Source organism: Mustelus asterias, unplaced genomic scaffold, assembly GCF_964213995.1.
Source record: "Mustelus asterias unplaced genomic scaffold, sMusAst1.hap1.1 HAP1_SCAFFOLD_195, whole genome shotgun sequence".
NCBI lineage: Eukaryota > Metazoa > Chordata > Chondrichthyes > Carcharhiniformes > Triakidae > Mustelus > Mustelus asterias.
In genome coordinates this window covers 458624-482539 of record NW_027590188.1, presented here as the reverse complement: position 1 = coordinate 482539, position 23916 = coordinate 458624, and the positions used below count along the sequence as shown (strand labels likewise).

General features: G+C 45.2%; 1 protein-coding gene across 7 annotated transcripts in view; it reads left to right on the top strand.

Annotated features, from left to right (window-relative positions):
* LOC144485491 (NACHT, LRR and PYD domains-containing protein 3-like) overlaps nt 1–23916 on the top strand; it is a 235575-nt gene that overhangs the window by 128255 nt on the left and 83404 nt on the right. For all 7 annotated transcript variants that reach the window (XM_078203631.1, XM_078203635.1, XM_078203633.1 and 4 more), the window contains 2 exons: nt 6259–6354; nt 15544–15710. In XM_078203631.1, the coding sequence (XP_078059757.1) occupies nt 6291–6354; nt 15544–15710 (231 nt within the window). In that variant the 5' untranslated portion in view covers nt 6259–6290. The remainder of the gene's footprint in view (nt 1–6258; nt 6355–15543; nt 15711–23916) is intronic.

The window sequence follows — 23916 nt, the reverse complement described above, 5'->3', positions numbered from 1 at the left end:
TGCACGCCCAGGTCCCGAGATATGTTAATGTTCCCAAGGGTTCTGCCATTCACAGTATAATTCATGATTGAATTTTACATTTAAGTTTGAAAGTGATTAAGTTGCATTAGAAACTAGGGCATTAAATTAAAACAAAAACTCTGAAGGTGTGAGGATCAAATTGGCTGTGGTGGACTGGAAAACTACGTTTAAAGTTTGTCAGACAATGTCGAACATTTATAGAATTAATACATAGTTTACAATAGCAATACAATCTGAAACCCAGAAAGGAATGTGTTCCAATCATGGCTAATGGAAACAAAGCAAGGATTGTGTCAGATCAAAGGAAGCAGCATATAACGTTGATGTGGATTTATGGGTGTAGGAGTAGGTTGAGAATCCAAACAGGAATGTCTGTTATCCACTCCAAAAGCAGAGTTCACTGGCAGTCCTTGCCACAGCATCATTTTCTTCCTGTGGTCGGCACATTGGTAAAGGAAGACGACATGTGTCTGTGTCTGCGTTTGCATTGTCCTTCCCTGCCAGCCTTGATCACCATGTTATACTGGTTTGGTGACAGTGTGAGAGCCCAGTGCTGTATTCTCACTGAGGCCTTGGGGGGAATGCGCTTGGATTCACTGCAAAGACTCATCAATGGCTTATGGTCTGTGCATATGGTGAATGAAAGACCACAAAGATACTGATGAAAATGTTTCACAGCGAAATCGATGGCTACACCTTCCTTGTCTGACTGAGAATATCCCTTCTCAGCTTCTGTCAGCGTATGAGCTGCAAAACCAATGGCTTGCTCTGACCTGTCCTCCATCAGATGAGGGAGTTCTGCCCCAACACCGTAGGATGAGGCATTGCATGATAGAATGAGTTCCTGTCTTGTTCAAAGTGACCGAGCAGATTAGCTAATTGCAGCAGAGCCTTCACATCCTTGAAAGCTTTCTTTTATGCTGACCCCCACTTTAATTTGGTTTCTTTGTGAAGCAGTATATACAGTGGTCCCAACACTGCTGTAAGGTCTGGCAAAAACTTCCCGTAATAGTTAATCAAACCCAAAAATGACCTCAGCTCGGACATATTCTTGGGGTCTGGAGCTTTTTTCCTCCACAAGTGATGAACGCTGCACTATGATTTTGTGAACTAGATATTCCACAATTTGTGCCTGGAATAACACTGAGTACAAGAGCTGGGAAATCATGTTGCAGCTATATAAAACATTAGTTAGGCCGCAATCCTGCCTCTGAAGACTCTAACACTTGATTCAGGGTGCTGAGGTGTTCCTCCTCAGTTTTCCCTGTAATTAGATGTCATAAAAATGAACTGCGACAGGAGGAAAATCTTGTAACAGATTATCCATTGTTCCCAGAACGTTTGAAATCAGAAACTCCAGGCCTCCAGGTAATCACGTGTACGCACAGTATCATCATATTTAAGAACAGGAATATTTGATGCTCCCCAACTGAATGGACTCATCGAGTGGCTGCAAAGGCTTGGAATCAAACTCCTCCCCCACTTTACCTTTCATGGCGAAGGGCCCTGTCCTGTACTTGAAAAAGCGAGGAGGATAGCCTGTGGATCAACAAATATCTTCACTATAGAGCCACGCAATGTGCCCAGTTCATCAGAATATTTCTGAATGGCATCCTCTGTCACCTTTGTGTGCTTTATTTCATCCCAGTTCTACAGAACTTCACTGAGCCAGCCATGCCCTATAGATAAGGCTCCTTCCCTTTCACCACACGGACATGTGTTCTTCTTTTCTGTTGTGTGCAATGTCCATTTCTCACACGGGAAGCAATGGTATGGGCTCTCCGGTGTACATCTGCAGTTTGACCCCTGTCTGAGTAAGGGCTGGCACTTGTTAGAGTCCCAAGTTGTCTTGTTGGTCCTTTCACTGAGCACCGATGCAGAGGCTCCCGTGTCCATCACCATCTTGGTTTGTTTTCCACCGACCTCTGCTATTGCATAGATAGGTTTCACATGCCCCTCACTCACATTAAACATGTTGTAAGAGTGCTCCTAGAGCAAAGGAAAGTACAACACAAGAACACGCACTTCGGCGCTCCAAGCCTGTGCCAATTATGATGCACGAAGTGAACTGAAAAACACTTCTGCCCCTACTCGGTCTGTATCCCTCTATTCCCTCCCTATTCATGAACCCATCCAGATGCCTCTTAAATGTTGTTAATGTACCTGCATCAACCACCGCCTCTGGCAGCATGTTCCAGGTGCCAACCAATCTGCGTGAAAAACTTCCCCTGCACATCTCCCTTAAACTTACCCTCTCTCACATTGAACCCTTTTATTGACACTTGCACCCTGGGAAAACGCTGCTGAATTTGCACCATGTCGATGCATCTCATAAGTTTCTAAACCTCTATCAGGTCTCCACTCAGCCTCTGGCTGTCCAATGAAAACAATCCTCGTTTATTCAACCTCTCACCACAGCCAACACCCTTGAGACCAGGCAACAGCCTGCTGAACCTTATTTGTGCTCTGCAAAGCTTCCACATTCTTCTGGTAGTGTGGCGACCAGAACTGTGTGCAATACTCCAAATGCCGCCTAACCAAGGTTTTATATAGCTGCAACATGATTTGCCAACGCTTGTACTCAATGCCCCGGCCATGTGTCTTCTCAATAACTATGGCCACCTGTGTTGCCACTTTTAGGGAACTGTGGGCCTGCACGCCCAGATCCCTCTGTGTCTCAATGTTCCAAAGGGTTCTGCCATTTACAGTACAATTCACACACAAACTTGATCCTCCAAAATGCGCTACCTCGCATTTATCCAGATTAAACTTCATTTGCCATTTGTGCCCAAATCTCCAATCTTTCTATATCCTGTTGTAAACTCAGCACTATTACCCTCTCCACCAATCTTCGTGTCACCCACAAACTTACTAATCAGACCACCCACGTTTCCTCCAAACAAAATAGGTCCCAGCACTGATCCCTGCAGAACACTACGAGCTACAGGTCACCATTCTGAAAAAAAATACTCATTCCCTCCTGCTCTCTGGGGTGAATTTTCCCGTTCCGCCCACCATGGGAATCGGAAAGCCGAGGGGTGGACCATGGAAAGGTCTGTTGACCTTGGGTTGGATTTTACGGTTTTGGGACGAGCGCAGCCGTAACATCCTGCCGTCTGTCTTCTGTCACCAAGCCAGTTCTGTTTCCATCCAGCCAGCCCACCCGATTCCTTGTGATTTCAGTTGTTGTACTAGTCTGCCATGTGGGATCTTGTCAAATATCTTACTACAGTCCATATAAACGACATCCACAACCATTCCCTCATCAATTATCTTTGTCACCTCTTCAAAAACCTCAATCAAGTTGGTGAGACATGACTTCCCCCTACAAAACCATGCTGCCTGACATAAGCTAGTCAATTTCTTCCAAATGTGCACAGATCCTCACCAAACGCTTCTCCACCACAGACGTTAGGCTCACCAACCCTTGATTTCCTGGATTATGCCTGCTTTCTTTCTGAAACAAGGGATCAACAATGGCTATTCTCCAGTCCTCTGGAACCTCGCCTGTGGTTAAAGTGGATGTGAAGATATATTTTTACTCCCCTATTTCTGTCCTCCCACAGTAAACTGGGGTTGATCCCATCTGGCCCCGGGGACTTGTCTACCTTAATGTAATTTAGGATACCTACCACTGCCTTCTTTGATATATTGACATTCCCTAGAGTGTTCACACACCTATCCTTGGCCTCAACATACTTCACGCCCATCTCCTTGATGAATATGGATACAAAGTACTCATTAAGGATCTCACCGCCTTCCTGTGACTCCACGCATAACTTCCCTCTATTGCCCATGAGTGGGCCTATTCTTTCTTGGGCTACCCTCTTGCTCCAAATACATGCATAAAAGTCTTGGGATTCTCCTTCTCCCTGTTTGCTAAAAATGTTTTATGGCCCCTTTTAGCCCTCCTAATTTGGCGTTTAAGTTCCTTCCTATTTTCTCTCTACTCCTCAGGGGCTTTGTCAGTTTTTTAGTTGTCTCGACCTATTGTATGTTTTCTTTTTGACTGAGCTTACAATTTTCTTTGTCATCCATGGTTCCCAAATTCTGGCATTTCCATCCTTCATTTTTCCGGGTCAGGCACGTCCTGCATTTCAGTCAATTGGCCTTTAAAAGCTTCCTACATGCCAGACATGGATTTGGCCTCAAAGAGCCGCTCCCAGTCCGCATTCCCCTGTTCCTGTCTAATTTGGATGTATTTGTCCCGCGTCCAATTGAACCGAGGGCCACTCTTGTCCTTATCCATTACTACCTGAAGTCTTATGGAATTATATGGAATCCTTTGCTCCTGTATGTGCTCTGAGCTCTCCAGGTGATGTGTAGCTGACTGATGCTTTTTCAAATTTGAATTCCCTTGCTCCGCCTTCGACTTGCTCTTAGCATCTTTGCAGCTCTTTGTTAAACGCCCCTTTTTTGTTGCAGTGGTGACAAACAGCATCAAAACATTTGCAATGATCCACATAGTGTGTCCCTCAACACCTGACACATTCTATTGCTTTCACCTTTCTTCTTGCTGCCTCTTTTGTTACTTGATGCAGTGCCCCCTCCTGCTCACCACCATTGGTCTTCTGGATATCTTTTGCATTGCAGCCATTTCCATGCACTGATAAATTTCTGGGGTCCTCTTGAAAGTCACTGTGGCTTCACCCAATAACTGATGCTGGCTCGGTGTGGGCGAGGCCGGGTCATTGGGGTTGATGAGGAATAAACCCGGATCTGTTCAGATGACCAGATGTGTATTACAGAGCCTCGCTAGAATGATATTGTCAATTTAGTGTTAAATTGAAGAGACCCATAAGGGAGAATGAATTTGTACTTTGGGATATTTTTTTCACAAAGTCAGACACACTGGAAATCTGAGTTGTTCTGAGATTAAGAGTGAAACGGGTAACTGCATTTTACATTGCTGGTTTTAAACCTTGGTTGTAAATTATTGCTGTTGAATAACTTCCAATTCTAATTTGAAGAAATTAAATGTCTGAATCACTTTTCCATTTCCATATTGGAGAAAGGAGAGGACAATAGCTGAGTTTGATTAGGGGTACAGGTACAGGGACACAGACACTGACACATCCACACGAGTGGAGAATATGGAGCCACGTGCATTTGTATAGCACCTTTAACGTAGCAAAACATCCCAAAACACTCAACAAGAGAACAATTCAGTGGGAAAACAAATACATAAAACATTCGAAGGGGTCGCTGGGCAGGTGACTAATTTTTGTCAGATTGTTAATCTTTTTAAGGTGAATCTGAGAAGAGGGAAAAGTAAAGCAGCCGAGAGGCTTCGGGAGGGAATTCCGGAGCTCAGGACTTGGCCTGAATTGTGGATAAATTATCCTCAAGATACACAACTTGTCAGACTGGGCAAGGTAGAGATGTCGCTGGCTTCTGGGGCTGCTGTAGGCTACATGAATAGGAAGAGAGGGGCCATGGAGAGATTGAAAAGCTAGTTTGAGCATTTTAAAATTGAGCTGTTGTCAGGCTGTGAGACAGTGAGAGTTGGTGAACTCAGGTGAATGAACTGAGACGTGGTGTGAGTTAGTCAGGATTCAGGAAGCAGAGTTTCAGAGCAGTGAGAATGTAGAGCTGGATATCAGCAGCTTGCATGTTGAACCTGCTGCCAGGTTACCGAGGGGCAGCATGTTGATGAGGAATAGAAGAGGGCCAATGATAGAGATAATGATGTGGGAGTGGCAAGGGAAAGCAATGTCACTGATTCTCTGGATGGAAAGTAATAGATAAGAATTGAACCAGGGGCCTTTGATGCATTTCCACTCAGCTGCACGACAAGAGGCAGGAGTTGAGAAGGATGACATGGTCAAGCACGTTAAAGGTTGCAGACGGGTGAATGAAGATACTTCATTGACTTTTGTCAGAGTCGGATAGGATAGTATTTGTGATTTTAACAGCAGAGGCAGGGTGCAAACTTAACTGTATGGAGCTCCTGCAAAAATGGTGCCGGATTTGGGAGGTAACAACATGTTCAATAACTTTGGAGAGGGAAGTGGGAACTGGAAATGGGGCAGAGGATTGCATGGATAAAGGATGGATTTTTCAAGGGACCTGATGAGGGTGACTGGTATTTTGTGAAACAGCTGTCACTATATCGTGGTAACATGTGCAATTGTAATATTCTGAAAAATATTTTACACATCAGTGAAGATCTCAACGCTCTGCTTCTGATTTTAATATTTACATCTGATCCTGACATTGATATTATCCTCATTACAGAGTCTCAGAATCAGGGAACGTCTGTCAATATCATGGCTGAAGGTTCAAACAGGGGAGAATGTTCAACATCTTCAAAAAGAATGGGAATGGACACAGGTAGGATCACAAAACAATACAAATATAATTCCTGTCTTGTCTGCTGCTCACACAGGAAGAGGGAACAGGACAGGGACTGAGTAGAAAGTGGGAGTGAGTCACCATCTCGAGCTGGTTTATCCAAAGTTCAGCCCAGGGGCCGGGTGTGACTTGTGAAGCTCCTCTACGCGGCCCCGGAGGCAGTTTTCAAATTGTTGTCAAACAGCTGGGTTCGAATTCAAGATTCTGCTTGGAGCTGCTCCTCTAATCAGAGGTTGTTTCTCTCTCCCGTTGCTGCTGATTGGCTGACTAGCGAGTGTGAATGGGAGAAACAATCCATGATTGGTGACGCAGTGAACAGCGTGCTGAAGGCTGGTGTGAAAAAGGAGCAAAGGTATCTCTGGGTGGGGCAAAGTGCAGAGAGGCTGCAGCCCGGTGGGAGGGAACAGGCGTGGCAGGGCTGGGGTGGGTGAAGTCTAGTCGGGTAAAATCGAATCGGGGCTTAAGACAGAATGTTTGTCATTTTCGTGAGAACAGTGACTAAAGGGATGTGTGAATGAATGAGGGTGTGTGGGAGAAAGAGTGACCATGTATCTGTGTGGGGTGGTGAGAGTGAGAGAGAAAATTGAGACTGAACGTATGTACTCACACTCGTCCCCACTGTCTCAGACAAAACAATCAGGACCTTCCTCCCGTTATCTCTCCAAGATTTGGCCTCTTGAGTGATTAAAAATGTATATAAGTCCTCAAGTTGTGAAGGTGAACAAGCCTGATCTAGAGTGAGATCACATTTACAGGTGGAGGGAGCCCCGACGTACTCAGACTGTCCAATCGGCAACTGGAAGTGGGCATTGTAAGGGTGACTCAAGCAGAGTGTTCCTGAGCAACAGTGTGACGTGGGCCACAGAAATAAGAGTGATAATGGTTGGAGATTCTGTTGTCAGGGGAATAGACAGATTCTTCTACAGCCCTGGCACATCACAAATGGTAAATTAGCTCCCTCGTACCAGAGGAAAGAATATCCTGGAACTGATGGGATCGTCTTTGAGAAGGAGGAAAGACCAAAAAGATCCATGTTTTGAAGTAGTGACACAGATGGAAAGATGTTCATAGAGGAGCTGTTAAAACTGACGCACTGGAGTGAAAAACAAAGCATGAGTGAGTGATATCTGGATTGTTCTGTGCTGGGTCAGGTCAGGAGGGAAATAAGAGGCTGGTCAATGTGAAACTGCAAGGCTGGAACAGGAGTGGGGTTTCTCATTCTCGGCTTCAGAAGAAAGGGCCCTAACGTCTGTACCATGAGCCCATCAAGGACAATAGAAAGATAAGTGGAAAAGTGAGAACAAATAATTGATACGAACATATGGAATAGGAGCAGAAGTCGGCCATTCGGCCCCTTCAGCGCTTCTGCCATTCAATAGGACCATCACTGATCTATTTGTGTTTCGAAATCAACAGCCCTCTGAAAGAAGAAAAAATCTCATCATCTCTGACCTAAAAAGACAACTTTGTTTTAAAATAGTGTCCCCTCGTTCTGGACTTACCCACAAGGGGAAACATCCTTTCCATGTCCTTGGTGTCAATACCAGATTTTATAGGCTTCAATCAAGTCACTGCTCACTTTTCTAGACTCTGGAAGAAACAAGCCCAGTCTTTCTCGCGTTTCCTCATAAGATAACCCACTTCTTCTGGGTATCAGTCCAGTTAACTTCCTCTCAATAGCATCTAATGCACGAATATCTTTGTTAAATAATGAAGTCATTAACTGGGCACAATATTCATAAAGTCACAGAGGTTTACAGCATGGAAAGAGGCCCTTCAGCCCAACTTGTCCATGCCACCCTTTTTTGTTAACCGGTAAGCTAGTCCCAATTGCCTGCGTTTGGCCCATATCCCTCCATACACATCTTACCCATGTAACTTCTGAATGCTTTTTAAAAGACAAAATTGTATCTGACTCCACTCCCATCTCTGGCAGCTTGTTGCAGACACTCACCACCCTCTGTGGAAAAAATTGCCCCTCTGGTCTGTTTTGTATCTCTCCCCTCTCAACCTAAACCTATGCCCTCTAGTTTTAGACCCCCCCCTACATTTGGGAAATGTTGTTGACTGTCTACCTTACCTATGCCCCTCATTAATTTACAGACTCTAAGACGTCCCCTAAGCCTCCTACCGTCCAGGGAAAAAAGTCCCAGTCTATTCAGCTTCGCCTTATAACTCAAACCATCAAGTCCCAGTAGCATCCGAGTAAATCTTTTCTGCACTCTTTCTTGTTTAATAATATCCTTTCTCTAATAGGGTGACCAGAACTGCACACAGTATTCCAAGTGTGGCCTCACCAATGTCTTGTACAACTTCAACAAGACGTCCCAACTCCTTTATTCAATGTTCTGACCAATGAAACCAAACATGCTGAATGCTGCCTTCACCATTCTGCCCACCTGTGACTCCACTTCCAAGGAGCTATGAACCTGTTCCCAAGATCCCTTTGTTCTGTCACTCTCACCAACGCCCTATCATTAACTGAGTAAGTCCTTCCCTGGTTCGATCTACCAAAGTGCATCACCTCGCATTGATGTAAATTAAACTCCAACTGCTGTTCATCAGCCATTTGAGACGTGGTCTTCCCAATTCCCTGTAAAACTGAAGCATAATATCCTTTTATCTTCCAGTCCTCTCAAAATAAAGGACGATATTCCATTCGCCTTTCAATGACTTGCTGTACCTGCAAATTATTTTTTTCTGACTCATGCACGAGACCACCCAAATCCAAATGCATCAGAATCCTGCAGCCATTCTCCTGTTTAGTAATACTGTTTCTTTTATCCTCCCTGCCAAAGCAAACAGATTCACATTCTCCCGCATAATACTCCATCTGTCAGTTTTACTTACTCATCCATGCACAACCTCCTTATATCCTCTTCACAAGACCCTTTTCTACCGATGTTTGTATCATTTGTAAATTTAACCTTGATGCCTTCGCTTCTCTCGTCTATTTCATTCATAAAAATTGTAACAAGTTGATGCCGCAGCATAGACGCTTGCAGCTTTCCACTGGTCCCAGCCTGCCAATCGGATAAAGCACCCATTCATCAATACTCTGTTTTCTACCAGCCAGCCAATCTTCTATCAATACTATTATGTTACTCCCTGCACTGTCATCTTTCATTTTCCACAAAACTTTGATGTGGCACCCCATCAAATGGCCTCTGGAATCCAAGTGCAGCATGTCTACAGGCTCCTCTTTATCCACGGTGTCACTGATCCTTCAAAGAACACCAGTAAATTAGTTCAGCACGATTTCCCCTTCCATGCTGACTCTTCCAGATTTTCTTGAGTTTCTCTGAATATCCAGGTATAACCTTCTTAATGATCGATTTGAATGCTTTCCCTGTGACAGAAGTCAAAGTAACTGGCCTATAGTATCGTTTTTTAACCTCCATTCCTTATTGAATACGTGGGTTAGATTTATCGGGTTTTCAGCCTTATGGAACCGTTTCACAAACTAGAGAATTTTAGAAAATTAACACCAGTACCTCATTAGCCACCTCTTTTAAGATCCAAGGATGAATGCCATCTCGATCTGTCAGCCGCAGCTCGAGCAGTTTGCTCAGTACCAATCCTTCTCGCGATTGCAATTTTATCAAGCTCCTCTCCTTATAGCTGTCCTACAACTATTACTGAATGCTTCTGTATCCTCTAGAGTGTAGACAGCAGCAAATTATGTATTGACTTCATCCGCTAGTTCATTATTATCTGCTCGTCTCTCCCCATTGTCACTCTCCACAGGACCAGCACCAACTGTATTGGCTCTCTTCCTGTTTGAATACTTGTAAAAATTCCTCCTGTCAGCTTTTGCCATTTTTACCTGCTACCTGTTCATTTAAATGGAGAACACAAGTCTTAGACACATTCTTCTGCCTCAACCTGGCACTTGGCAGGCAACATGTTTTGCACTCTTGCTTTTTACTGCAGTTAACAGTGTCAATCCCCCTCACTATATTCTTTTGGAACAAAGTGTCCAGCTATTTCTCTCTCTGCCTGATGTTGCACGCTGTCTTTTGTTCAGCTTTCAGGTCAATAATCCTGATCTGGATTTCCTCCAGCTGCTTACACTTCATGCAGACGTGTTTGTCAGGAATCACCTTGGTGTCCAAATGCTCCCCCATTTCCACAGCTGCCATTGGTACTTATGTTATTTAAATTGCTCATTCAATTAACTTAAAATCATTCCTATGTGTACCACACCTCTTTCCCCAGCACTGAAATCCCACTTGAAGCAAATTTGCTGCTCTCAGTCTCTGTCTTACTCCGGCATAGTTCCCTGTTCCTCACACCCCTTTTACACAATACAAAATTAGTATAGATTCTGCTACCTTGAAAGAACAGCAAAGAGTGAAAACACATATTTTCAGAGCATGGAATGAAACTTGCAAGTGATATTAAATCAACACATTTTTTTCAGTTACATTTGGATGGTTAGTAATAATGTAAACCCTGTGAAAACTGATAATCGTGATATTGTCAGTGAAAATATGGAAATGGGGATATGTCAAATACTTACTTTGCATCAGAATGTACAGTAAATTAGAGAACAACATCCCAGACATCTCCTGGAAACTAATGCTAAATCAGGGAGAGGGTTCATTCCAGCGTTTTAAGGTGCTGGTGAGGCCACACCTAGAGTACTGTGTACAGTTTTGGTCTCCTTACTTGTGAAAGGATATACTGACACTGCAGGAGATGGACTAGGTTGATTCCGGAGTTGAGAGGGTTGGCGTATGAGGAGAGACTGCGTAGACTGGGCCTCTCTTCATTAGAATTCAGGATAATGAGGGGAGATCTTATGGAAACATATACGATTATGAAGGGAATAGATAAGATAGAAGCAGGGATGTTGTTTCCACTGGCAGTTGAAACTCGAACTACAGGGCATGGCCTCAAAGAAAGGGGAAGCATATTTAGGACTGAGTTGAGGAGGAACATCTTCACACAAAGGGTTGTGAATCTGTGGAATTCCCTGCCCAGTGAAGCAGTTGAGGCTACCTCATTGAATGTTTTTAAGGTAGGGATAGATAAATGTTTGAACAGTAAAGGAATTAAGGGCTCTGGTGAGCGAGCTGAATCCACGAAAAGATCAGCCATGATCTTACTGACTGGTGGAGCAGCTCAAGGGGCCAGATGGCCTCCTCCTGCTCCTAGTTCTTATGTTAGTAGCTGAGGCATTTTTCTCAGATTCATTATAAAGATTTGAGCCTGGTTGGTGAGGCCAGCATTTATTACCCATCCTATCTTCCCTTGAAAGTTGGTGATGAGCTACCGCTGACTTGAACCTCTGCAGTCCATGTGGTGCAGGTACACCCACAGTATATTAGGAAGGGAGTCCCGGGATTTTGACGAAAGAAGTGGGATATGGTTCGAACTCAGGATGGGGAGGAGGAGAACTTTCATGTGGTCGTGTTCCCATACACATGCCACCCTGCTAGGGGGTAGAGTTCAAGGGCTTGGAAGTTGCTACAGTGGTTGTCAATCAAGCATGTTGTTTTGTCATTAAAAGTGTTGAGCTTATTGCATGTCAATGGAGCTGATTTCTTTTGGACAAGCGATGAATATTCCATCACTTTACTGACTTGTGCATTTTAAACAGTGAACAGGCTTTGGGGAATCAGGAAATTGGAAATATCTGCTGCAGAATTCCCAGCCTCTTACCTGCCCTTGTAGCCACAGAACTTATATTGCTTGTCAAGTTCAGTTTTGTCTCAATGGTAACCCAGGGAACATTGTCAGTGGAAGATTCAGTGATGGTAATTTTGTTGAATGTCATGGGCAGGCGATTAGATTATCTGCTGTTGGCAATGCTCATTGTGTGGCAGTTGTCTGGTGTTAATGTTACCTGCCACATATCTGCCCATGCCTGGATACAGTCTTGTTCGTGTTGTATAGGGACATGCATTGCTTCAGTATTTAAACAGTTATGAATTGAGTTCTTTGAGAAGGTGACCAAAGAGGTGGATGAGGGTAAAGCAGTTGATGTGGTGTATATGGATTTCAGTAAAGCGTTTGATAAGGTTCCCCACGGTAAGCTAGTGCAGAAAGTACGGACGCATGGGATTGAGGGTGATTTAGCAGTTTGGGTCAGAAAGTGGCTAGCTGTAAGAAGACAGAGGGTGGTGGTTGATGGGAAATATTCATCCTGGAGTTCAGTTACTAGTGGCGTACCGCAAGGATCTGTTTTGGGGCCACTGCTGTTTGTTATTTTTATAAATGACCTGGATGAGGGCGTGGAAGGATGGGTTAGTAAATTTGCGGATGACACTAAAGTCAATGGAGTTGTGGACAGTGCAGAAGGTTGTTGCAGGTTACAGAGGGACATAGGTAAGCTGCAGAGCTGGGCTGAGAGGTGGCCAATGGAGTTTAATGCGGAAAAGTGTGAGGTGATTCACTTTGGAAGGAGTAACAGGAATACAGAGTACTGGGCTAATGGTAAGATACTTGGTAGCGTGGATGAACAGAGGGATCTCGGTGTCCATGTGCATGGATCCCTGAAAGTTGGCACCCAGGTTGATAGGGTTGTTAAGAAGGCGTATGGAGTGTTAGCTTTTATTGGTAGAGGGATTGAGTTTCGGAGCCATGAGGTCATGTTGCAGCTGTACAAAACTCTGGTGCGGCCGCACTTAGAGTATTACGTACAGTTCTGGTTGCCGCATTATAGGATGGATGTGGAAGCATTGGTAAGGGTGCAGAGGAGATTTACTAGGATGTTGCCTGGTTTGGTGGGAAGGTCTCATGAGGAAAGGTTGAGGGGCTTGAGGTTGTTTTCGTTAGAGAGAAGAAGGTTAAGAGGTGACTTAATAGAGCCATACAAGATGATTAGAGGATTAGATCGGGTGGATAGTGAGAGCTTTTTTCCTCTGATGGGGATAGCTAGCACGAGGGGACATAGCTTTAAATTGAGGGGTGATAGATATAGGACAGATGTCCGAGGGAGGTTCTTTACTCAGAGAGTAGTAAGGGCGTGGCATGCCCAGCCTGCAGCAGTAGTGGACTCGCCAACATTAAGGGCATTTAAATGGTCATTGGATAAACATATGGATGATTTGGAATAGTGTAGATTAGATGGGCTTTAGATTGGTTTCACTGGTCAGCGCAACATCGAGGGCCGAAGGGCCTGGACTGCGCTGCAATGTTCTATGAATGTAACTGAACATCGTGCAATCATCAGCCCACATCCCCACTTCTGACCTTATGATGAAAAGGAGATGATTGATGAAGTAAATGAAGATGATTGGGCCGAGCCCCTCACGGCTGAACACTTGCAATGCCCTGGAGTCAAGATGATTCACCTCCAACCTTCACAACAATCTTCCTTTTTGCTCAGTGCAACTCCAGCCAGTGGAGAGATTTCTCTGATTCTCATTGCTTTGAATTCTATCCCTTGCTGTCAAAGGCAGCTACCCCCCCCCCCCCCCCCCCCCCCCCCCCCCCCCCCCTCGCAACCCCCCCCCCCCCCCCCCCCCCCCCCCTCACATCTTGCATCATTTACGGATCAGAGTTCTTAGGTATAAAAGTTTCTTCGGAATTCACTCCTGAAAGGTGAAAGTTTGAATTGTTAACTAAGCCACCTCATCCTAGAGGTGATGCGGTGGCCCACAGTCCCCCACTCCGGCTGAAAATGGAAGTGTCTAACTTCACATGACAAGGAATTTTCTGAGCAAAATAAGGGCTTCTCGGCCTTTTGGCTAAGATCAAGTGTAGTATGGATCGCCTGCACTTGGTTGAGGTCATTAGGTTACGCTGAGGCTTCATATGTTTCATATGAAGCAATTTTTTAAAGCGGCATCTCGGCCTTTTGGCTAAGATGCAAATGAACTCAAGTCTTGGAGGAGGATCCTCCCCCTTCTCCAATCAGCTTGACTCATGTAGATCAGGCCCAGGACAGGGTGGTTTGGTCGCTCGCCCTGTCTTGTCAGCCTGGATCTGAAATGTCTCAACTTGTTGAGACTCTGAATTGGATTTGATTTGATTGAATTGGAAAAGTATAAAAAAATAAATAAATAAGGGCCATAGGACTGAACGGCAAGACTTAAGCTGCCATCAGGAAGGATCTCCTGCCTCTGCTATGCCAGCTGATCAAATGGCAAGGAATTATCTCAAAGAATGAGTCTCTGGGTTGTCTCCTCTGGGACGCTTGTTGTCCTGCAATTTTGTGTTTCAAATTTTGCACATGCACTGTGTGTATTAGCACAGGCACAGCCTTTCTGTGTTTGACTCATCTGGAAGCGACCCGCCCAACACTCCCTCACACCTATACACCTGCCCCAGCACTTACAGGATTGGCGACCCGTCCCCAACCCATTCCGATGCCAAATGTATGTTATTTCCTTATGTCATAGTTGGTCACAGTGACTTTGACCAGAAAGAGACCTCGATCAGCCATATACATGTTGCAGCAACGACAACAGGTCAGATATGGGGCATTCTGTGGAGAGTAAGTCATCACCTGTCTCACCAAAGTCCACAATCTGCAAGGCACAACTGGAAAATTTGCAACTTGTTTGATGACTGGCTCCATGAATACTCGAAGTTCTATACTACCCAGGACAAGATAGCCCAATTGAGCAGCACCTCAATCCCTTAGCCACCAATGCACAGTGATAGCAATATGCATCATTTACAGGAAGAACTGCAGCAACTCACCAAAGCTCCTTCAACATTTCCCAATCCACGACCTCTGTCACCCTTGAGGGACAAGGGCAGCAGATATTTGGGAAGACCACTGTCTGCAAGTTTCCCTCCAATGGCAATTTAGGAAAGAAAACAAATTCAGGCCTTACCAGCAACCCCCACATCCAGTGAACAATTTAAAAAAAAATTGATAGTCTCTTTTAACAATGGATGTTCATGGATTTGGGGCTAAGTTCGTTACAGGGGTAAGGTCAAATTTGCTTTCACTGAATGTTTCTGTGTTAAACACAGTAAGAAGTCTCACAACACCAAGTTAACGTCCAACAATGTTGGACTTTAACCTGGTGTTGTGAGACTTCTTACTGGGTTTACCCCAGTCCAACACCGGCATCATGTTTCTGTGTTCCCAGAAGGTGTTTGATAATACGGTTCACAGGGGGCTTCAGTTGCTTCTTGTAAAGTGAAGTGTAACAACATTGATAGAAACTCATTGACATGTTTATTTTTCTCCATTTGTGTTCACAGATCCAAACTCCACAATCCCTCAGTTCCTGACAAACTGTGATGATTACCAGTTGTTCCAATTGACAAAATTCTACCGGGACAGACTAGAGCAGGCGATGGAAGGGGGAGTGGATGGAGTCAGCTTAACGTTAACATACGAGAGAATTTTCACTGGACAAGAACATGGGGTAAGTGGGAGGAATACAGAATTAGTTTGCATTATTCCTATCAGTACACAACTTTCCGGATATATTGACAAATGATGGTAAAAGAGCAGGTTCTGTCCAGATAATCTTCCAGCAGACAAGGAATCACACGCTGCACTGATAATGGAGTTATTGACTGATAATATTCCTGTCTTTAAGTCGACACCAGGCCCAAGTATGAGGAGAGGGAAACCTCAGAGTTTGGGAATTTTGGGATCTGGAGATCCTTTTGGGTACTTCACAGCTCGACTGCACTCACCACGCACGGGGACAGCAGCTTGGCTGCACTCACCACGCACGGGGACAGCAGCTTGGCTGCACTCACCACGCACGGGGACAGCAGCTTGGCTGCACTCACCACGCACGGGGACAGCAGCTTGGCTGCACTCACCATGCACGGGGACAGCAGCTTGGCTGCACTCACCACGCACGGGGACAGCAGCTTGGCTGCACTCACCACGCACGGGGACAGCAGCTTGGCTGCACTCACCACGCACGGGGACAGCAGCTCGGCTGCACTCACCACGCACGGGGACAGCAGCTCGACTGCACTCACCACGCACGGGGACAGCAGCTCGACTGCACTCACCACGCACGGGGACAGCAGCTTGGCTTCACTCACCACGCACGGGGACAGCAGCTTGGCTGCACTCACCACGCACGGGGACAGCAGCTTGGCTGCACTCACCACGCAGTTTATTGGGATATAACTGGGTCCACTCAGGTGCTTGTGTAAACCAGTGTTAAAGGAGCCCTTGCGTGATCGGAGCTTTAAAACACCATGAAACATGCCTTGATCTCACTGTGGCAGTTTGTATATTTCGTCAAAACCAATTTGTTTCGCTAAGGCCCTTTATAGAGTCATAGAGATTTACAGCATGCAAACAGGCGCTTCGGCCCAACTTGTCCATGCAGCCCCATTTTTGTAACCCCTAAGCGAGTCCCAATTGCGCCTTTTTGTCCCATATCCCTCTATACCCATCTCATGTAACTCTCTCAATGCTTTTTAAAAGACAAAATTGTACCCGCATCTACTACTACCTCTGGCAGCTTGTTTCAGACACGTGCCATCCTCTGTGTGAAAAAATTGCCCCTCTGGACCCTTTTGTATCTCTTCCCTCTCACCTTAAACCTCTGCCCTCTAGTTTAGTCTCCTCGACCTTTGGGAAAATATATTGACTCTGTAGCTGATCTGTGCACCTCTATTTTATATACCTCTATAAGATCACCCCTCAGCCTTCTGCACTCCAGAGAAAAAAGTCCCAGTCTATCCAGCCTCTCCTTATAACTCAAACCATCAAGTCCCAGTAGCGTCCTAGTAAATCTTTTCTGCATTCTTTCTAGTTTAATATACTTTCTATAATAGGGTGACCGGAACTGTACACAGTATTCCAAATGTGGCCTTACCAATGTCTTGTACAACTTGAAGACATCCCAACTCCTGTATTCAATGTGCTGACTAATGAAACCAAGCATGCCGAATGCCTTCTTCACCACTCTGTCCGCTTTCAAGGAGCTATGAACTTGTGCCCCTAGATCTCTTTGTTCTGTAACTCTCACCAACGTCCTACCATTAACTGAGTAAGTCCTGCCCTGGTTCGATCTACCAGAATGCATCACCTCGCATTTATTTAAATTAAACTCCATCTGCCATTCGTCAGTCCACTGGCCCAATTGATCAAGATCCCGTTGCAATCCGAGATAACTGTCTTCACTATCCGCTATGCCACCAATCTTGGTGTCATCTGCAAACTTACTAACCATGCCTCATCCAAATCATTAATATGAATGACAAATAACAGTAGACCCAGCACCGATCCCTGAGGCACATCACTAGTCATAGGCTTCCAGTTTGAAAAACAACCCTATACAACCACCCTCTCTTCTGTCATCAAGCCAATTATGTCTCCATTTGGCTACCTCACCCTGGATCCCGTGAAATCTAACCTTATGCAACAACCTACCATGTGGTACCTTGTCAAAGGCCTTGCTAAAGTCCATATCGACAACATCAACTGCACTCCCCTCATCTACCTTCTTGGTTACCCCTTCAAAAAACTCAATCAAATTTGAGAGACCTGATTTTCCACTCACAAAACCACGCTGACTGTCCCCGATCAGTCGTTGCATCTCTAAATGCCTGTAGATCCTGTCTCTCAAAATACCTTCTAACAATTTACCCACTACAGATGTGAGGCTCACTGCCCTGTAGTTCCCAGACTTTTCCCTGCAACCCTTCTTAAACAAACGCACAACATTTGCCACCCTTCAATCTTCAGGCATCTTACCTGTGACTTTAGCTGAGGAAACCTGCTGTCCTGACTCAAGCTGGCCTGTATGTGGATCCAATCACACAGAAATGTGGTTGACTACTCACTGCCCTCTGAAATGGTCTAGAAAAAGAGGCAAAGCAGCTTAATTTCTCCAATCAGGAATGTCTTGGCAGCACGATTATTGACTGAACTTTCCAGGCTGAACTTGTGGCAGATTCACTTGTTCATGACAGTGTTGGTAAGACTCAGCGCACAGCCTGTGTTGGAGATGAAGTACCTTCTTTAAACTGAGGAGTGGGTGTGGTGTTGTGCAATGCTCTGCCCTTGTGAAATGTGATAGATTTATCAGGTGCAGCATTGCTTATCACCTCAATCTATTCGATAATAGCATGACACACCCATCACTCCACCATTATCATCAAACCAGAGGCCTCGCCCTGGTTCAATGAATTGTGTTTATGAGCGTTATGACGGCCATAAAGGACATGGGAAATAGTTATTAGATCGCTCTAGCAGCTTTTTGAAGTACAAACCTGCTGCTTGAGCGGAGGCTTTAGTCGGACTGCTGGTCCTGGGATACAGACTTGCTGTATGTCGTGATTGCGGCTCTTCCTTTTGGTTTTCAGTAAACGGTTTCTGGTGATGGGAAAGTGGATTTGGAGGCTGACTGCATTGGCGATGAGGAGTGAATAAAAAAACATTTTTTTCCCCTCTGCAGACGACCGCCATTCGTCAAGTAGCTTGTTCAGTAATGAAAAGCAAATATGTTTCTTCTTGGGAAACCTGAACCTTATGATCGCAGTGTACAGAGTGCATGCATTACTAATTTCATGTTAGCAACATTGAAGGAGATGAAAAACAAATGTAATGTTGTTGACAGCATGCGAGGCCCTGACATTCAGTATGATTTTAAAAGTTTGACCTTGCCCCACGCCCCTGACAAACTTTTGATGAACTAGTAGACCGAGGGGAAAAACCACTGTGACCCGAAGCCCTTTATTATACTCCAGATATGTTACACTCCAGATACTGCTTCAACGTGGCCGAGAATCCTGTCGGGAACCTGTCACCCAATTCTTGTCTGGATTATGAAAATTAGCAGGACATTTGTGAAGTCAGGCTGCCTCTGGATGAATTGTGGCGATATAGATTGGTATGCAGCATAAATAACCTAACTACCCAAAAGAAGCTGTTGGCATAACTCAGTCTGGATTTACAACAAATAGTTCCAATAACCTAATGTCAGAAGAATGCAGACGAGGTGCTCAGGAGCTGCAGGGGGCATCAGCCAGCAAAGTCATCCAACTGGGGAGAGTGTCATTGTGTAAACAGTCTTCAATAGAGAGGGCTTGTGTAAAGCAGGTGTTAAAGGACCCTTTGCAAGATCGGAGCTTTAAAACACCATGAAACAGTCAACGAACGGCAATAATGACCCGAAGAGTGTTAGGGAACATTGGCCAGAGAGTTGCAGATGCAACACAATAAATTATTACAAGTACTGCCAAAGGGCACAGCCAAGGTGAAATTTTAGGGTTAGGCAAAACGCGTGCCACCTCGTGAAGAAACCATGGCCAATACCTGACCGTACCATGCTGCTATTCCTTCTTCCAGAGTCAGGGATATACAACGGAATCACATCACCACAACAAAGGCTGCCCTCAATTGCAGAATTACTGGTAAATGGCTAACCCCAAAGAACAAAGGAACAGGCCCTCCAAGCCTGCACCGACCATGCTGCCTGACTTAACTAAAACCCTCTACGGTTCCGCGGACCATATCCCTCCATTCCCATCCTATTCAGGTATTTGTCAAGATGCCCCTTAAAGTCACTGTCGTATCTGCTTCCACTACCTCCCCCAGCAGCGAGTTACAGGCACCCACCACCCTCTGTGTAAAAAAAACAAAATCTGTCTCGTACACCTCCTTTAAACCTTGCCCCTCGCACCTGAAACCAGTGCCCCCCTAGTAATTGACTCTTCACCCTGGAAAAAAGCTTCTGATGATTCACTCTGTCCATGCCTCTCATAATCTTGTAAACTTCTATCAGATCGCCACTCAACCTCCATCGCTCCAGTGAGAACAAACAAAGTTTCTCCAACCTCTCCTCATAGCTAATGCCCTTCATACCAGGCAACATCCTGGTAAATCTTTTCTGTACCCTCTCCAAAGTCTCCACATCCTTCTGGTCGTGTGGCGACCAGAATTTAACACTATATTCCAAGTGCGGCCTAAATAAGGTTCTATAAAGCTGCAACATGACTTGCCAATTTTTAAACTCAGTGCCCCGGCCGATGTATGCCTTCTTGACTGCCTTCTGCATCTGCATTGCCACTTTCAGTGACCTGTGTACCTGTGCACCCAGATCCCTTTGCCTATCAATACTCTTAAGGGTTCTGCCATTTACTGTGTATTTCCTTTCTGTATTAGACCTCCAAAATGCATGACCTCACATTTGTCCAGATTAAACTCCATCTACCACCTCTCCGCCCAAGTCTCTAACCGATCTATGTCCTGCTGTATCCTCTGATGTTCCTCATTGCTATCCGCAAATCTATCCATCTTTGTGTCGTGCACAAACTTACTAATCAAACCAGTTACATTTTCCTCCAAATCATTTATATATTTAATATATATTACAAACAGCAAAGGTCCCAGCACTGATCTCTGACTACTGCCACTTGTCACAGCCCTCCATTCAGAAACGCACCCTTCCACTGCTACCCTTTGTCTTCTTTGACCGAGCCAGTTTTGTATCCACCTTGCCACCTCACCTCTGATCCCATGCGACTTCACCTTCTGCACCCGTCTGCCATGAGGGACCTTATCAAAGGCCTTACTGAAGTCCATGTAGACAACATCCACTGCCCTATCTTCATCAATCATCTTCGTCGCTTCCTCGAAAAACTCGATCAAGTTAGTGAGACATGACCTCCCCTTCACAAATACGTCCACTTATTTCCAAGTGGGAATAAATCCTGTCTCGAAGATTCCTCTCCAATAATTTCCTTACTACTGCTGGACATCATATTGGATACCCATAATGGGAATTTGATACATCCCTAACTGGTCTCCGTCATAGAACATACACACAAACACCTCCAACCTGGCATCCAACTCCTAACTTTGGAAGACACAAAGTCCAGGCTCGCCACCTGCACACGGGAATCTTTACAAGTAAAAATCACCACCGTGGTCTCAGTGACTTCAAGACAGCAAATAACTCACCCCACGCAAAAGGATCAAGTTTCATGGGGAGAGATTGGCTCCAGAAGATCCGGCTGATGGGGTTGGAGATCTTTAGGCTCGGAGTTCGGTGATTGTACAAAGTCCAGTCGATGCCCTGGAAGTTTCCAAGAAAGTCTTGAAAAAAATACAAGGGGCCAAGATCTACATCGATCCCGATGCTAAACCTAGGGCAAGACCAGTTCTATACTCCGTTCTGGAGAAATTGGAAACCGAGCTCGGGTGTCTTGAAAGTTTAGGTAGAATAAGGCCTGTGCAATTTGCATAATGGGCAGTGCCTGTAGTGGCTGTTTTTTAAGTCCAGAAAATCAGTTTGTCATAGGGATTATACAGTCAGCCGGTTTCCCAAACTTGATAGGCACCCCTGCTCAGAATCAAAGACCTCTATGCTAACTCAATAGGTGGCCAGATGTCCACCAACTTGGACATGGGCCACGTCTATCTTCAGCTTGTATTGGATGAGTCCTCCCAGAAATATGTGATAAATGTGAACAAGGGACAATAGAAGTAAACTCGCTTGCCCTTCAATCTCATCAGCGTGCCATTTTCCAGTGAGTCATGGAGAACGTTCTTCAAGGGCAACCCAAGTAGCAGTGTAGATGGATGACGTCCTGGTCATGGGGGCTTCGGAACAGGAACACCTGGCATACTTTCAAAAAGGTCTTGCAGAGATTTTCAAAAACGGGAGTGTGTTTGATGAGGGAGAAATGCATCTTCCAAGCAGCTGAAGTAACCTACTTGGGCTACCCGGTAGATGGCAGCGGATTAGACCCAGTAGAAGCTAAAAACAATCAAGGAGGCATCAACTCCACAGGGTTGAAATCTTTTCTGGGATTGGCTACTTATTATGGAAAAAATATCCTGAATTTGCCTTCCATGCTGACCCCCTTGCAGGCCCTACTAAGAAAATACAGAAATTCTCCTGGGAAGCTCCACAGCCAGAGGCTTTCGCCAAAGATGTTGTAATCTAACTTATTGGCCCATTTTGATGCCGACAAATAACTTGTGCTGACACGCAACGTTTCCCTGTACAGGGATGGGCCGGTGCTTTTACAGCACTAGAAAGATGGGACGGAGAAGCCCACCGTGCCTGCATCCAGGACATTTCTGGATGTAGAGTGAAGGTATTCTCAGATTGAGGAAGAAGGGTTGGCGGTGTATTTGGTGTGGAAAAAGTTCCATCACTATGTCTACGGTAGACGTTTCACAATCATTACCAACCACAGATCCTTATTGGGATGTTTCAACCAGGACAAGGCATCCCGTTATTGTCTCTATCCAGATACAGCGTTGGGCCTTTTTACTGGCCGCCTACAAATATCGTACAGAGCACCAGTCTGGAATCCAGATTGCCAATACACTGAGTCACCTCACATTGCCCACAAGCCTGTCTCCTTTACCAGCATTGCATCAGGTCGTGATGACACTAAATCATTTTGAGAGTTTGCCAGTCTCCGCAAGGCAGATTAGAGCCTGGACATAGAAAGATCAATCTACAGCATTTGATCCTAGATGGAGGATTCCAATGATGACCCTGTGAAGAAATGCCACCTTACCTAGCTAAGAAAGACTAGCAGTGTTGAGGATGGGATCATTGAGGGTCTCGAGTGTCGTTCCGCCCCCAGGATGACATCCAATATTAGTGGAACTACATAATGGCCACCTTGGAGTATCAGAGATGAAAATGCTGGCCAGGAGCTACGCCTGCTGGCCCGGCCTCGACTCAGTCACGACGGACTTGGAGAAGCAGTGTGACTTGTGCTAAGAAAATCAAAAGCTTCCTCCCTCAGCCTCTCCACACCCATGGGAATAATGTGGCAGGCCATGGGTACTAGTACATATGGACTTGGCAGGGCCCTTTATGGGTTCCATGTTTTTAATCATGGTACATACACACTTACAAAACTATCTCCTCATGGTGGGGGTGTTGGGGGAGAAACTGACTCAAGGTGGGGGGAGGGGTGGGGCGAGTGTTATGAAGGACACGGGGGATTGTTGATAGATCTGCCCAGGGGCTTTGTGGAGTACAAAGTCACTTATTAAGCAAAGGGAGACTTGTCCAATGGGAAGCTAGCGATTGGAGTTTAAAACCTTTTGCTTTAAGCCACACTGTTGTTGTAGGTTCCAAGTTTACAGACTTTTTTACTCTGAAGGATTCAACTCATCTTGTTAGTCCCACTAAAGGGTTTCTGGAGAGAGGAAACTGTCTTTTTCTGAATTACTACAGAGAGCATTGCAGGAACAGCAGCAGGGATACATAAAAATGATGTGCCAACCTGGTGAATCTACAACCCCTCACCATGCTATAGATAGACAGGCAACTTGAGCCACAACTGACACAGCATAAAGCTTTTCTATCCTGCCATGCCTGCAATATGATGCTGGATAATTAAACAGCAAACGTGTGGAGGGGATTTCGCAAAGTTCCACATCAAAAACATCAGAGTCCAGCTCATGAGTGCAAAAGACACGGCTGAAGCATTCGCAATAATATTCAGTCAGACATGTTACTGAGTTATTCATTTCAGCCTCTTCATGGGATCCCCATCATCACAGAAAAACCAATTCAATTCCCTCCACATGATCTAAAGGAATAACTTAGTGCTTGGTGTGCAGGAACACTGACAACATCCTGGCTGTGATACTGAAGCTTTGTGCTCCAGCACAGGCTG